Source organism: Camellia sinensis, chromosome 15 (genome assembly GCF_055761805.1).
Source record: "Camellia sinensis isolate YWXY chromosome 15, ASM5576180v1, whole genome shotgun sequence".
Taxonomy (NCBI): Eukaryota; Viridiplantae; Streptophyta; class Magnoliopsida; order Ericales; family Theaceae; genus Camellia; species Camellia sinensis.
The window spans coordinates 100,231,269-100,247,334 of record NC_138975.1 but is presented as its reverse complement, the minus strand read 5'-3'; the positions used below and the strand labels follow the sequence as shown (position 1 = coordinate 100,247,334).

At 39.0% G+C, this 16,066-nt stretch overlaps 1 protein-coding gene across 1 annotated transcript; it reads right to left on the bottom strand.

Annotated features, from left to right (window-relative positions):
* Nucleotides 1–314: 314 nt before the first annotated feature.
* On the bottom strand, nucleotides 315–6,386 carry LOC114259364 (uncharacterized). The gene is made up of 5 exons (XM_082908430.1): nucleotides 6,246–6,386; nucleotides 5,256–5,522; nucleotides 4,750–5,127; nucleotides 525–756; nucleotides 315–406 (listed from the first exon to the last, which is right to left on the bottom strand). The coding sequence occupies exons 1-5, from the start codon at nucleotides 6,384–6,386 to the stop codon at nucleotides 315–317; spliced, it is 1,110 nt and encodes a 369-aa protein (XP_082764556.1).
* Nucleotides 6,387–16,066: the final 9,680 nt, after the last annotated feature.

Sequence of the window (16,066 nt, the reverse complement as noted above, 5' to 3'; positions counted from 1 at the left end):
CCAACCATTAAACCATCTTCGTCATGTTCAACTTCTGGTATGGCATTTACTATTGCCATTGCCTCTTCCTCGTTACAGATTGAGTGAACAGTTGTTAGATTATCTGTGTTTCGCCGTATGTAATTATGTAATGCCATTGACGCACTTACTAACTAAACTTGCACATTTGCAAAGTCATAGCGGGGCATGTCTCAAATAAACCCCCATCGATTTTTTCAGGCACTGAAAGTGTATTCTACCACACTGCGTAATGACGAGTGAACTTTGTTAAATAATTCCCTTGGCGTGTTTGCCATTGTGATCCGTGCAATACGTTAGAATTCTTGTTGGTGGTAACGGTGGCCTTTGAATGGTGCTAAGTAATCTATCCGGTTTGGATAACCAGAATCGACAAGATAATATTTGCCTGCAGACATGACAACAATGTATGACACAAAAACCAAACATTGTGCTTCATTTTTAAGTAACGCTATTTCCGAAAAAAATGTATAGCCCCATGAATGTAATTCATGGCCATGTGTTACCTTCGTCAGGATGTGGGAATTGAACGTTGTCATTCGTTAGTATCTCGTTGAATATGTGACTATCATGCATACTTCCTTCCCATCCACACGAAATGAATATGAAACACATGTCAAAATCCACTACGGCCATGATATTTTGCGTGTGACAGTATTTCCTACCGAAATATGTTGCCGCATCTGGCCCCGTAACCCATGCACTTATATGTGTTCCGTCTATTGCGCCAATGCAGTCCTGCAAACAACCCACTTCTTTTGTTGCTTAAACAGGTAACAAGTGTTTGGTTTTTCGCATACGTCACCTCCAGTTAGTAATAAAAACAAAATAACTGACACTCTTTATTTATATGTCAATAATGGTTTTCAGTAGTACCTTGAACGGTAGGTATTTCCGTCTAGACCGCACGTATGAATGTATACGATGCTGACTGTATGTGGGGCGGCAATGAACTACAGTGAACGCTTTCATGGAAGTTAATACGTTATGCACGTGCCGAGACACGGTCTCCCCCGAATGTTGGAACCGTTCTTGAATTTCCTGATTTTGCTTTTCTTTCAACACATGGATAAACATTGCAACACTTTATTCAACAGCTAAGCCATGTGGACATTGCGGGACTTGTAACCCAAAATCATTTACTAATGTCTCACACAAGGCGACAAAAACTTCCTTCGGCATGTAAACATTTTCCTCAAATCGCCCCATATGGCCCACATATAGTTCGGATATCCATGCATTCCTGGCAGTATAGAATTGCGACATGGCGTTTTGGCCATGTGTTTTGCGTACCATTTTGTTGCATACTGGCATGCTTGTAGAAATGTGCAGTTGTGTTCTTGTTGCACCTGGACTGCCATTTGATTAAGCATTTTCTTTATTCCGTCATTGTTGCTTCCATCCCACGGATTCATTACGTCTTCGTTGATGCGAAACCTACAAGAGTGGCACTCTATCAATTAGTTTGCTTCCCTTTCATTGACTCAAATTATTTGGAAAATTGCAATAAACAAATATATTAAAATTGGTTTTCATGTAAGCAATGCCGTCACCACTGTCAGTAGTAACGCGTAATGATATGAGTTTCACAAATTGGTAACCTGTTCAACTTGAATTTACCGGGGGGCGATAGTGGTAACAACCACAAAAGTGGACGTCAAAGTAAACTAACAGTTAAATTTGCATAATATAGACATACAAAAGTATCCCATTCATTTCTCCAAAAACATGCACAACCATGCTTCCATGAACGACAACCCATGCACTGAACTAAAAGTTTTGTCCACCGTAGGTAGCAATAAAAACCACAAAAAAAAAAGGAATAAAAACATGCACACACAACCATCTCGTTTTAATACAGTGCCAACATTAAGATAAGTAAAATTTTTCATAATACAACAGAAGGACCGGCATCTTCAACACTCTTAACACCGCTACATCACATCCGGCGAGCCCCAAACAAGTTTGCAAAAGGCACCGACGCAGTACACTGGAGTTGCTTTTGTGTAAGCCACCCTACGATAGAGTCGTTATCAAGCTAGCACATCAACACCTCCCGCAAATCGGCGTTATCCATAAGTATCGAGGCGAAGTGGAATAACGACGTACCAACTAGGGATGGAATACTAGTTAGGCAATGCATGCACTCCGAAATAGTATACAGCGATTCGTTGCCTGTGAGGTTGCGACGCCCCAAATTTTAATAATATAATACAACGATGCACCGGGGTTTAACTAGAGGGTACACATCTTTTTTTAGCACAAAATGCAAATAATTACACTAAAATAAAATATTAATAATAGTTACAGATAAAATTCTTCAAGTCTTTAAATACATATCGGTTCCTTGATACAAAAGATTATCCAAAATACAGGAAATATACAATCTAATTTCTAAGGCAGCCACGGTTCCACAAAGCTTTTAGGGATTCTATTCTTGGTGTAAAACTCGCCTTCACTTGGCATAAAACGCCATGAGCTTGGAATGCCCAGTAAACAGACACACCCCGACCCTTTTCCCATTCCAAATACACAAGAACATAACGGCATGATCATAACATACAATGAAAGCAATAATTAAGCAGAGCTTATAATTAAATTTCAGTTCTCATGAATAATAGTCAATTTTAGTTAGTTCTAGGCAACTCCCCGTGGAATGCCGTTCCTACCCAACCACTAACTCTGGCTACGGGCAATTCTGACTCCCCCTTGGTTAATACAATACCAATGCGTCGCTTACCGCATAACCACCAGTGCGTCGCTTACCGCACAATTACCAATGATGCCCACGCACCTAGGTTACATACCCAAGTGGTGACATCACGGTCTGTCCCAAGGAAAAGGGCTTCCAGGGATACTCTCCCTGTGTGAGACCCTCACTGCCACCCTTATGCCTCCCATTTCCGTTAAGCAGCCAGAATATCTTCCGTGCCATGTTAAGGTTCGGAAACACACTTGCGCAAGACTTCACAAAAATGGAATACATTCCATTATATCATACTCTTGAATCCATCGTTCATTATGATCGCAACCCATTACCATCCTATTTGATTTCCCCTTTATTAAGTGCATTATATTCTCAGTTATAGCAAAGCATGGTCAATATAATTACAAATCCAAACTAAACAACAGGTAATTTATTCATGGTAAAGAAAATTTACAATTTATCATAGATTACATATTGAGACTAAAACATTCAAGAAACATAGAATATAAGAGTTGCAAACCAAATAAGAACATATTAACACAAATTTCCAGATTTCCAGATTTGAACCAGTTCGAAAATAACTATGCAAAAAATAGTTTTATTGGCCCTAAAGACCTGGCCTCATGTGAGTTTGTAGATAAATAAGTCTAGTTTCAAACTCAATTTACGAAAGTAGGATAGGTATTTTATATTTTAAGATAATTCAGAATTACCAAGATCTGTCCAGATTCGTTGATCGTTACGCAAATCGGTTTTTCTCTCAAACCCCTCACCCTCTTGAGTTCAAACAAATTTTAGTTAAAATATAACACCAATATTAAGATTTTGACATAAAATTGGGCTCAAGATTATTTTTCTGGAATTTTCTAAAAATAAATAAAGTTGACTATTTTTCTGGTTCTGTGAGTAACAAACTTAGAAAAATTGTTTAGGTTATAAAAACGCATCCTTAGGACCTACAAAAATTACCACATACTCTAGACATACCAAATATTGTACCATAAAAACAGATTTTGAGTTTATGGAGTTTTGATAGGAAAATAAATTCAAGAGAGGGAAAAGATTTGGAAAATTAAGAAAGAAAGAGAAGCACACCATTTCTTGATTAATACACCTTTATACAAGAGTGTAGGCCTAGACTACAACAAACATATATAAATAGCATGTATTAGGAGGGGAAAAACAAGTGGTAAGAGAACTTGAGAGAAGAGATGTTGTATGTTTACCTTTGTTGTACAAGACTAACACAATTCTTCCTTTTCTTCTCCTCTTCTCTCTCACTCTCTCCCTCTCTCCCTCTCTTTTTTTTTCCAAGGTCACTCTCTCTCACTCCTCTAGTGAATGGCTGAAAATGTATATAATGAGGGGGGAGAAGTGTGCATAGATATATATATATATAGAGAGAGAGAGAGAGAAAAGATTGGGAAGGTTTCTTAGGGACCAAGTTTATAAGTGCAAATTGTCAAAGTTGCCATTATGGCCCTTTTCATCCATCACATGGTCAACAACTTGGGCTCCAAGACATATACATATATATATATATGATATTTTTATTTATAAACATAATATAATAGTCACAAGTACATTAATTAATAAAATATTACAATTAAGGGTTGGAATGAAATAAAATAAAAGTATATAGGGACCAAGTCTAAGTTTATGAAACCTTGATGTATGTTATTAATATACTAACATTAGAAAGTAGTTAAAATAATAAATTCGAGTCCCGTTAAATTAAAGCGCAAACAAATGCAAGAAACCGAGCAAAAACGGCATTACCGGGAATTAAAATTTTAGAGTGATTAATATATAATGATAGGGTCTAATAACTAATAATATGGTTTTAAAGGTGATTATTAAGCTACGGGATTAATTAGGGTTTACTCGAATTAATCCGCGATGCTTCCCGATTCTAGGGTTTAAAATGCAATTAAGCGAAAATTCAAGGGCTTTATTGAAATAAATTCAAGGTTAGGGATTTAATGGTAATTACAAAAATTAGGGTCTCTACAGAGGTGCCTCACCGTAACCTGCTGATTCTTCGTACGCACCACATCTGTCAGATTGTTCATGCTTTCTGCAATAACTGATGCTCCACTTGTTGCTTTCTTGGACTTTGAAACACTGCTTGATGGCGTCTTTCTCCTTTTCCCCTTTTCAATCGGAACATGCTCCAGTGAAGAATCTGAATCCACGTCCTGTACTCCTGCGGGTATCGGATCAGCAAATGGCTGGGCTCCCAAACTGTGCACTGAATCCAATGAGTTGTTAGCAGCTTCAGCAAGTTTCTCTCCCGGGGTCCAATGGTGCTTACCAGTAGCTGATGCCCCCATGAAGACCGTCTCCATCAACTCACGATGTTCCAAGGTTTTTTTCCTGAACTTGGCACACATCTTGTTTATCTGCAGAAATACAGATATATAAAAGAGAATTACATTACATTTCATATAAATAATTAAAATTGAACTACAAACTACCAAACATGTATTGGTAAATGACAAATATGAAACTTGTTTGTACATGTACTTACCGATTCCATCTTGCCCCACCACTCCTCAGGTGCCTGAAACATACCGGTGTCACTGTCAAAGCCTATCCCTGACACTCCTTTTCTTGAATCCATCAACTTTGTCCACGCTTGCCACTCTTTTTTCAAGCTCATGTACTTATTCTTCAACTGTTTCTGTCCATGTTTTCTTCCTGTTTTTTTCTCAAATTTTCTTGCCAAGGACTTGTATCCTGCTTGGCTGAGGACTAGGAATGGGCGATTTCCTTTAGTAATCTCATTTGCGATCAGCTGTAGGAAAACTCAAATTGAGTCACTGTCCCATGAGGCCTTGTGGCAGAACTAATTATGTGTCTCTTCAAGACTGCTTGACTTGTCAGTGACAATACTTTTGCTTCTCGATTGGGTACGCGGAGATGTACGTGTCGAAGCCATTACTAATGTACGGTTACAAAAGATTACCATCACAAATTCGGTTGTTATATACACACGCATATGCCATGACACATTAATAACAACAAACAGAGATATAGGATGCTAAATTAAATTTGCATATAACCATTGCACATTAATAACATACGTACACAGGTTCCATGGAAGTTATTAGTGGACAAAAATATGATAGTTATTAATACGGCTCCCATATGCGACAACATACTACTAACATACTAACTACATACTAACAACATACTGACAACATACTAACGTGTTTCTACATACTGACAACATGGTAACGGTGCTTACATACGGCACAACAAAATGACAACGACAATGCAGAGCACATACACAGTGGTCTTAAGGACACGCAAGGATTGTTGAATGTCTATGACATCAGCCCGCAATTGCATGGCAATTTCATCTCCGGGTGACGCATAGTCTTGGTTCTCTCACCTTCGTTCTTCGCACCAACCAATCCAACTGACACAAGCCTGATGAGTGCAAATTATGGAACTATTAGTTTCATGGGTTGTTAATGTTCATACAGTTATGACCGGTAAAGAATGGGTCACTCACCACAGGGCGGGGACAGACAAAGTAAGGACGCCCTGGATTTTTGGTAGACCTGGAAATCTTAACAATATAGGGGCCATGTCCACAGGCACACATTTGTCGTGGCCATGTACTGGAAGTTGCAGTAGAGGTGAACGACGCCATGTGTAGACACCCTATTTTTGACCGTCCTCAAGACTTGGACGTCATCGTTTGAACACTCGGTGATCATCCACGTTTGTGTTCGTCTTGAGTTCCCGGAGGTCTCGGCCACGCGCCTTGCCTCAGGATCTCTTGACTCAACTGTTTTGTGTTTGGTTTTGCACCAAACACTTGTGTTTTGCCTTGGAGGGGCAGGGAATGGCTTGTGGGCCATCCCCACACATCACCGGCCATGGCTTGAGGCCACCGGCCAGTGTTTTGTTTCCATCGGCCATATGTTTGGCCGGTCGGCACTCTAGATGGTCAGTCGGCCATTTATTTTGTCAAAATAGCATTTTTGGCTGGCCGATCACTATGCATCTGCTTTTGCAGATATTTTTATGCCAGCTGTGCTAGCTGGCATACACCTTTTTCCCCCTCCATACACGTGTATGGAGGGGTTTCACTCTTGCCAAGCTTGTTTTGTAAGCTTTGCAAGAGTGATCTTCTATAAAGAGGAGGCCTCTCCTCCCTCCTCTGGGGTTACAAAAAATCCCAGGAGAGCTCTGGTTCTAGGGTTAGCATAGTGTATCTATTCTATCTCTATTTCTCCCTCTCTTTTGCTCTAAGTGTGTGTTTGTCCTTACTATTGCACACAAACACCTACCATTACACCTTACCTTAGTTGCCGAGGCATTAGGGGGTTGTCCTTGAATTTTTTGAGCTGGTTTAGAGCTAAGAAAGCTGCTGGAGTGATCCTTATGAAGAAGGTCTTCAAGGGTAAGATTCTTGCCTTTTTTTCCCCCATCTTTGCATAGTCTTTTTGCCTACCTTGCTTGTTGTTTTAGGCTTAGTGTATAACATATAAAAGTCTTGTTTTTACCTTCTTAAAATAGTTGTTTAAGGTTACTTTCAGCTTTGGGGTTGTTTGACCCCTCTTAGGCCTTGTTAGGCCCTATTTTTGTGCTATTTTGGTGAGCTCCGGGACCACCTTGTCTGGGCCTCCTCACCACTAAAATCTTAAGGGATTTCAATGGTGAGAATGGTGGTTTGAGGTCCCAAGAAGGAGAGGGCCACCCCCTCTCCTTGTTGTCTTCAATATGTGCCATTTAAGCCTCATGTGTGAGCAACATTTTTGAGACCATGTTGGCCATGTTTTAGTAGGTATTTGGTAGTATTTTGCCATGTTTTACCTCTGTTTTTACTTGGTTTAGACACACCATGCTTGCCTTGCATACTTGTCATGTAATGCCATGTTTTAGCCATAACATGCTTTGTGCTTTGAGCCTTGTTCTAGCATGATTTAGGCCTAGCTTTGTGAAGCTTTAATGCGTGTGTTAGCATGCTAAAGGTCTATTTTTGATCATTTAAATCATCCATGCTTTGCTTTGTATAGCTACCATGCAATTCCCCTTGTATGCCTTGAGCATTGACCCCTCTAGCATGCCATCCTTGCTTTGTTTCAGTGATTTGGAACCACTTGTCATGCCATTTCAGTCCATTTAGCATGCTTGTATGCTTGCATTTGGTGTTCCTTCAAAGCCTTAAAGAGTTCATGTTTAATGCTCCATGAATGTGCCGTTGCGTATGCCATCATGTGTAGGCCTCTAGGATGCCACGTCGTTGTGTTTTTTGGCTTTGTTTTAGCATGCTAAAACTCTGATTTTGGCCATTCAATTCATGCCATGTTTGGTTTTGTTAAGGGTAGTTCAATACCTCTTTGGTAAGCCTTAGACCTCGGACTTTGCTTGCATGCTTTCATTGCCTTGTTTAGATTGATTTGGCATCATTTTATAACATGATTTCAGAGTTTATAATGCATGCCATATGCCCATGATGTTCTTCTTTTAAGTGTGCTTAAAAGTTGTCTCTATATGCCTAAGTGTTGGACCTTGTATGCATGCATGTTTGTATGTGTTTTGGCCCTCATTTCTATGGCTTTTGGCCACTGTTTTGGGCCTAGTTGAGAGCTGCCCAAATTAGTCTAAGTCTACTCCCACTCTTTACATGTTGTTACATGTCTTACACTTTGCATGCTTTGATTGCATCATGTCTTGCATGTCCATTAACCTTGTATGTTGTTGCATACTTGGCCCATCACATGCTTGTTTGTGTGCTTCAACATCCGTATTACATCTTGTATGTTTGTTGGCTAGCATTGATGCTTCATGCCTTGTGTGTTTGTTTGCATTGTCATGTTGCATACTAGCTCACATGCCTAGGTTGCATGGCATTGGCATGCATGCTTTGCCTCTTGAATTGAGTATGATAGAGGTTGAGCTCATTGTTTGTTTGTGTGCATTTTATCCCACATTGAAAATGCATACTTGGTTCTTGGGCGATCACGCATTGAAATGCGCAATTGGTGGTCCGGGAATCGAGTACCATGCCCTTTTAAGTCATGAATGTGATAAGGAGTGTGGTTGGTGCAAACATTGCTTGAAATGCATTGCCATGCCTTGTTTTGCCCTCTGCTGCTGTCAAAACAGATTCTGCAGGAAGCTTTGGCCGGTCGACTACACCAAGTGCCGATCGACCATTTATGGATGGCCGATGGCTCCATGGATGGTCGATGACCACCCTGCCATGGCCAGTGACCATTTCCCTTGGCCGGTGGTGTTCCACAATGTCCAGAGAGTGTTCCTTGGGAATTGTGCCATTTTTAGAGGAGCAGAGCAGGGAAAACAGAGGTAACTTGTGCATGGTGGCAGATTTCCTAGAGAAACCGAGCGTGCATGCATTGGACCCTCTTCCTGAGGCTGATTTTTACTGCTTAATTAGCTTAGTTAATTTGCTTAACTAGTTAATTGTCTGCAATATTTAATTAGCTTATAGGTTAATTAAATTGTATTATTCTTTTGGTCCCTCCGAGCGAGGGCAAATTTGTAATAAGTGTGGGTGCGTGTGTGCATGTCTTCCAACCCCCACTTCTTTCTTCCTTTTACTTACCGGCTTTGATGGTTAGTGTTAGGGCACGTTTAATTTAGCATATCTTATGTTGTGCATGCGTGCATCATTCATCAGTCTTGCATGCACCAGGCTCGGCACATCATGCTAACTGCATAGTATTTCGAATTCCAAACTTGAATACGTGCATCAAAATTATTGTATTTTACATGTCATCCTTAGATTAACCGAGCCTATTCTAATGACATTTTGTATGCGATGCATTAGCCATTTTTAAACTAGGATCATGCGTGATTACTGACTAGTTCATTGTTTTGGCACGGAGTACGATGTAAGTATTTATGTTTTAGCATCTCGCATGAATGTGAATGTTAACATGACAGCATGCCTACCATGCGACTATATGCTTACATGATATTATTACCTGAATGTCTGTGGGTGAAGGTTGGATTGTTTGAGTTGGAACAACTCATTGAAATCCGTGTTTTAGCCTACTCATGAGTAGCAAATTTCAAATCATTTTCAAACAAACGGATATGCGATGCTTTGTTCCAAATTAGGCGATCTAGTCTATACTTGTTTTGCTGCGCGCATCACATAGTAATTCTAGGCTAATTAACCGGAATAAGAACGCATGTGTTTTCAAAACTAGATATCATGGTTAGTAGAGGCCGATCTTCGGATCAGGCGAGAGGGGGTGCTCATAGCTGACCTTCCCCAATCGTACCCAAGTTCCCGAGCCGAGGCAACTTTGGTGATGACGGACACGTGGCCTTAGGCAAACGAGTCAGGGTTTCCTAAATTCCCCCAAAATAAAATATTTAGGTGGCGACTCTATATCTGACAAAGTAGTCCATGTTTGGCACTTCTTTACAAAAATCTGTTTTCCAAAACGATTTGCCGGATTTGAACTTTTTGGTGATTTATCAATCTCACATTGCACATTGTGAGATCAGATTAAGAACCGACACAAACCGAGTCCGAACTGTAGCATGGGGCCCAAGGGCGCGTCTACACCATGCTACGCTTTAAATTTCAATTAAATTTACATGAATCAACATGAAAACGTACAAAGACTAACGTAATTTTATATTTGATTCCATGAACGAACTTGATTGTTTGTAAAAGTATTGTGCATCTTGAATTTAGGTATACTGGTAATATATTTTTTAATATATTTGTGAATATATTGTTAATATATTTTGTAATAATTTATTTTTTTAATATATGTTTAAGAAAAAAATTTCATTTGCCTAATTATAATAACAAAATGTGTGAACCCAAGCACAAAATCAAACAATCTGCAAAAAATCAGATAAGAATCTGAACCCAAATAGATTGTGATGTGAACAAAATGTGTGAACCCAACCACCAAATTTTCCATTTTTAATTTTGATCTGAGAAAAGCATATCACAACTGATAATTAGAAGAACAAAATCAAAAGAAGAACAGAGTCATTTACGGATCTAAACCTATATATACATAGTCCGGCCCTTATTACTCACAGATTTATAGATTTATATGTAAGAACAGATGTATGTGTGTATATTTATTTTTTTATTTTTTATTTTGGATAAATATATGTATATATATATATCTGTCAGAACAATATGTGAACATGAACAGATCAATCTTTCGAACAGGGGACTCCACACATGAAAGGGACTGCACAGATCTACGAAATTAGAGAGAAAGGGACTCCACACATGAACTGTAAGCATACGCCACACACACTCACACAGATCTATGAAATCAGACGGGTTTGAAAGAGATACCTCAAGATCGGTGGTGTTTGAGAGGATTCGCGAGTTGTCTTCACCGCCGCAGATGGTTACTCCGGCCCGATCACCTGTAAGAAGCTGGAACTAGATGTCGTCGCCGCCGCTGGTTCAAGCAAATCGCCTCCTTCTTTTCGAAATGCCCTAGGACGGTTATGTTCTGTGTTTACCTTTGGCGTTAGGCGAAATGAATGAGAGGAATAGCCAGGGTATATCCGTAAATCTGCCCGAAGAAGGGTTGTCTCCAACCCGTGTAAGGAGGCTTTGTCGTGATGTGGCTAAATTAGCCACTTTTGTCGTGATGTGGCTAATTTAGCCTCAATTTGCCTTCCCAAACACCACCTAGGAAATTTCTCCAAGTTTCAATAAACAATTTAAGTTTCTACCACAGAAATTTCTTTGAGTTTCGTCAAAATTCTCTAACTTTGTTCACTGAAACTCAGAAACTAAGAGAACATTCTTTGAGATACTAGTTTGATTAAATTAACTCAATGAAAATGCTTTGAGTGTATTTAAGTGTAATTTGAATAAATTAACTTGAAGAAATATATACAATCAACAAGAATATATTAATAACTAATACAAAGAAATTTCCAACATTGTCAATCTCCAACATAGTTATCGTTTGGTAAAAAAATTTATAGTTGACTTTTTTAATTAAGTTGAAATTTTTTTTGGTTTGGAACTAAAATTTATTTTGGTAATTGAGTTAAAATTCAATTTTTTATTTTTTTGACTTTTTTTGAACCATATTGCCTCTCTACATTTTTGTACGTTTTTTCAAGCAAATGCCAAAAAAAAATTAAAAAGTTAGTTTTTGACCTACTTCTCAAAACATTCCTAAAAAGTTCATTTTAATTAATTTTTAAAATTTTTTAACATAGTTATCGTTTGGTAAAAATAAAATAATTTAAATTTAAATATAATATTTTATCTTATTAATATTTTAATTTATTTTATTTTTTAATGATTATTTTAATCCCAACTGACTTTGCCAAACAAAGCTGTTATCAAACTTCTAATCTCTATCATACACCACATTGGCTACATGCATCTTCTCATGTACTCTCTGCCTCATTTTGATAGTCCATTTTAGGGGTGGGCGCGGGTCGGTTGCGACCACGGAACCTTCAATCCGTCATCCGTCCGTCAGATTGGCGGATTGAAGAAAATCAATCCGCATCCATCTGCCAATCCGGCGGATGTGGATTGAGGGGATTGGCGGTTTGGCGGATGGATGCGAATCGGTTTGGTGGTTTAAAATTTTATAAATTTTCAATATAATTCAACTTGTGCACTTCCTCAAAAAAAGAAGAAGAAAGTATTACAGTCAATGACTTAAAAAAATATTACAATCACTGCATGCCTAATCCAAAGCAAGAAAATCTAAAACTTTAGAATATCACAATCACTGCATGTCTCATCCACATAAAGTATTACAATCTGTGGTTCTTAAAATATAAAAGCAATTCAAACCACCAAAACTATGAACAGAGTAGTAGTAGAGATTGTATGTCTCTGTATTGTTACATTTATATCTATTTTTCAAAACAAAAATCAACCAGTATATATCATATTTTCTATTTATTATTTTTAGAGATAGATTTAAAACCAAAAAATATAGATAAATAATACGTTTATTTTTTTCAATTCAAAAAAGATATTCAAGTTGAAAACTTTTTTTCAATAGAATATTTAAACTCTTTTTTAATTGAAAACATAAACAAAATATTTAAACAAACTGAAAACACAAACTCTTATAAATTACTAGGGGTGCTCGCAGTTTAGCGGTTCGGTTCCGGCCAAAGAAATCTCGAATCCATCATCCGTTCGCCAGATTAGCGGATTGGAGAAAATCAATCCGCAACTGTCCGCTCGTTATCACGCATCCATCCAAAATGCAGCGAATCGGTTCGGTTCGGTCGGTTTTGGCAGATCGATATATCTGCTGCTCACTCCTAGTCCATTTTGAGGAAACAAGTAATCATTATATATGAATTTAAATTTAAAAAAATTAATTTCAAAAATAATTTTTATTTTTATTTTTAAATTTATTTATTATTATTTATAAGAGACAATTTTTAAATTTTCTAAGTTTAAAGTTTGACTTTTTTAAAATGAACATATATTTTTAAAAAAATATGTATTCCCTCTGTTTTAAAATATTAGTTCCCTATTTCATGTTTTATTGTCTTAAAATATTAATCTATTGTTAAAAATTAAGGACTAAAATAATAATAATTTTCTATTTTGTCCTTCTTTTAAATTCATTAACAACACAAAAAATACAATTATGACAATTGATATTTTTTTTAAAATATATTATCAAAGGGTAATTTTAAAAAATTAAAATTTTAAAATATAATAATTATATTACAAAAAAATAAAATAAAATAGTGAGTTTCAAGTAATTTTTTTATTTGTTGAGCATTAAAATCTTTTTTTTTTTTTTTTTTGAGTTTGAGTTTAGGGTTGACTTTTTAGTACTTTTTTTTTTAATCTTTAATAAATTTTTGAAAATAAAAATATTCAAAAATATTAAAAATACTAGAGAGTGTGGGGGCCGAATATTGGGAGACGTAAATAGGCCGAATAATTGAACCGGGAGAGTCGAAATATATACATCGCATTCAGCCCTATTCAGCCAAATAGCTGGTTGAGCAAGGGGCCGAGTGGAAAACGATTTGCAGTTAAAGTAGCCGAATAAACAGTTATACGGTGAATCGAAAGTGGGCCCAGCCCCGAGGCCCAAGAAAGAAAATATATAAATAGAAGAACATCAGCCAGAAAGAGCTATGTGAGAATTAGTAGGCTTAACTTAAAATACAAGTAACCAATAGAGTATACACTGACTTGACCATCGAAGTGCTAATTCTGGCACCCCCGACCGGAGTGTTTGTTTCTTTCCAGGTCGTCCAAGTCTTCAGCTGAGGAACTCGTGCGTCCCAGTGGATCAAAAGAGTATTTCCAAACCACTTCCCCACAATTGGCGCCGTCTGTGGGAATACACAAATACATCTATGGCGGACGTAACGGAAGACCCTCCGATAGTCACTGACGAAACCACAAAGAAAGGCGACCTCACTCCAACAAACATGCTTGGACCGGAGACTATCGCCGCAAGGCACGCCTTGAACTTCTCCTCACCCTCGACTTCAGCGCGTGAGAGAATGCAAGCGATCATGGAACAAGCAAAGCAAAACGAACAGAGGTTGGAGAACATGATTGTTGAGAACGAACGTCTCCGTCAGGATTTGGCCTTGGAAGTGGCGAAGTCCAAACAAGTTGTACGCCAAGATCCAGAAAGACCTCTAAGGGCAGGTGGTCGACGACCTCTAGCCCGACAACAAGACACTGATAGCGACTCCAACTCATTATCCCCAGAGCCCAAGAAGAAGGGACAACCCGAAACTACCAGTTCCTCTAAAGAGAGTCCACGTAAAAGGCATAAGCGAAGAAGAAATAGTTCAGACGAAGAAGACCAGCACGATCCCATTGTACGACGGATTACAAGGGCAGTGCTACCCAAGAAATTCAAAGCACCGACATTCACCTTGTACGACGGTAAATCAGACCCCACCGATCACATCCGCCATTACAAGCAAGCCATGACGCTGCACGCAAACGATGAGGCTCTCATGTATAGAATATTTCCGAGCAGTTTGGGACCACTGGCTATCAGGTGATATTATAAACTGGAGCCGGCTTCGATCAAAAGCTTCCACCAACTCCAAAAATCTTTCAGGGCAAGGTTTATCACTAATGAGGTCCAGCCAAAGCAGGCCGATTCCCTCTGGGCAATGCAGATTCAACCGGGGAAAACCCTTCGTGCGTATTCGGCGCGATATTAGGAGTGTTTTAATTTGGTAGATGGTGCTTGCAATGACTCCATGGCTATTACCGCCTTCAAGATGGGGTTACATCCCAACAGTGCCCTCCGCAGCTCTTTGACCAGACGGCCTCCCAAAACGGTCTGGTCGTTGATAAAGAAAGTTGAGGAATACTGCAAAGTGGAAAATGACGCCTTGCGGGTTAAAGCCGGAAACACGGCCAACAAGACGACTCCTTCTGAAATTGCTCAATCGTTAAATTCTGGACCACCTCAGAGCCTTGAACCATAGCATCAGGCTAAATGAGACAAGAGATGGGATTCTCGCCGATCAAGCGACCAATGCTCCCATCGAGCAAATGAACAACTACAAGTCGATAGCAAATACACAAGGCGCGCCGACAAGAAATATATGGAGTTGTTAGAGTCGATCAGCACAGTTATGTCCAAAATCCAACACCTTCCGTTCTTTAAATGGCCGTCAAAAATGGTGGAACCTCTCGACATACGAAGATGGGATAGGCAGTGCGAATATCATAAGGATCATGGCCATGATACTGAGAGTTGTTATGCATTGAAGGATCACCTGGAGGAATTGGTAGAAGATGGTCGGCTACAACAGTACGTCCGAAAAGGCAACTTAACCAAAGCAATAGCCTTAAGACAGGATTCACCTCCACTCGGCGTGATCCACATGATATACAGCCTGCCAATGTCATCCGCGGTGCATACGATTCAGTCGAATCCCAACCCTCAAAATCACCTCACTGCGGCTAAACGGCCCCATGAAGCTGCGAGCATTGCTTTTGATGATTCAGATTTGGCCGGAGTGACACTTCCCCACATCGATCCCTTGGTAATCGAGTTACGCGTAAACCAATTCACCGTTGAGCGCGTACTCATTGACCCAGGAAGCACATCGGAAGTTATGTATTGCAAGACATTCACCAAACTCGGCTTCTCCAAATCGAATCTTTCTCTGGCTCCTTATCCACTATTCGCCTTCAACGCCAATCCAGAATACCCGTTGGGAAAAATCACACTACCTATTCGAGCGGGCTCCCGAACAGTGGATGTGGAATTCTTGATCGTCAAATTGCCATCGCCGTATAATCTCATCATGGGGCGAACTTGGTTGCATACTATGTAGGCCGTGCCAAGCACCTATCATCAGTTGCTACGCTTCCCG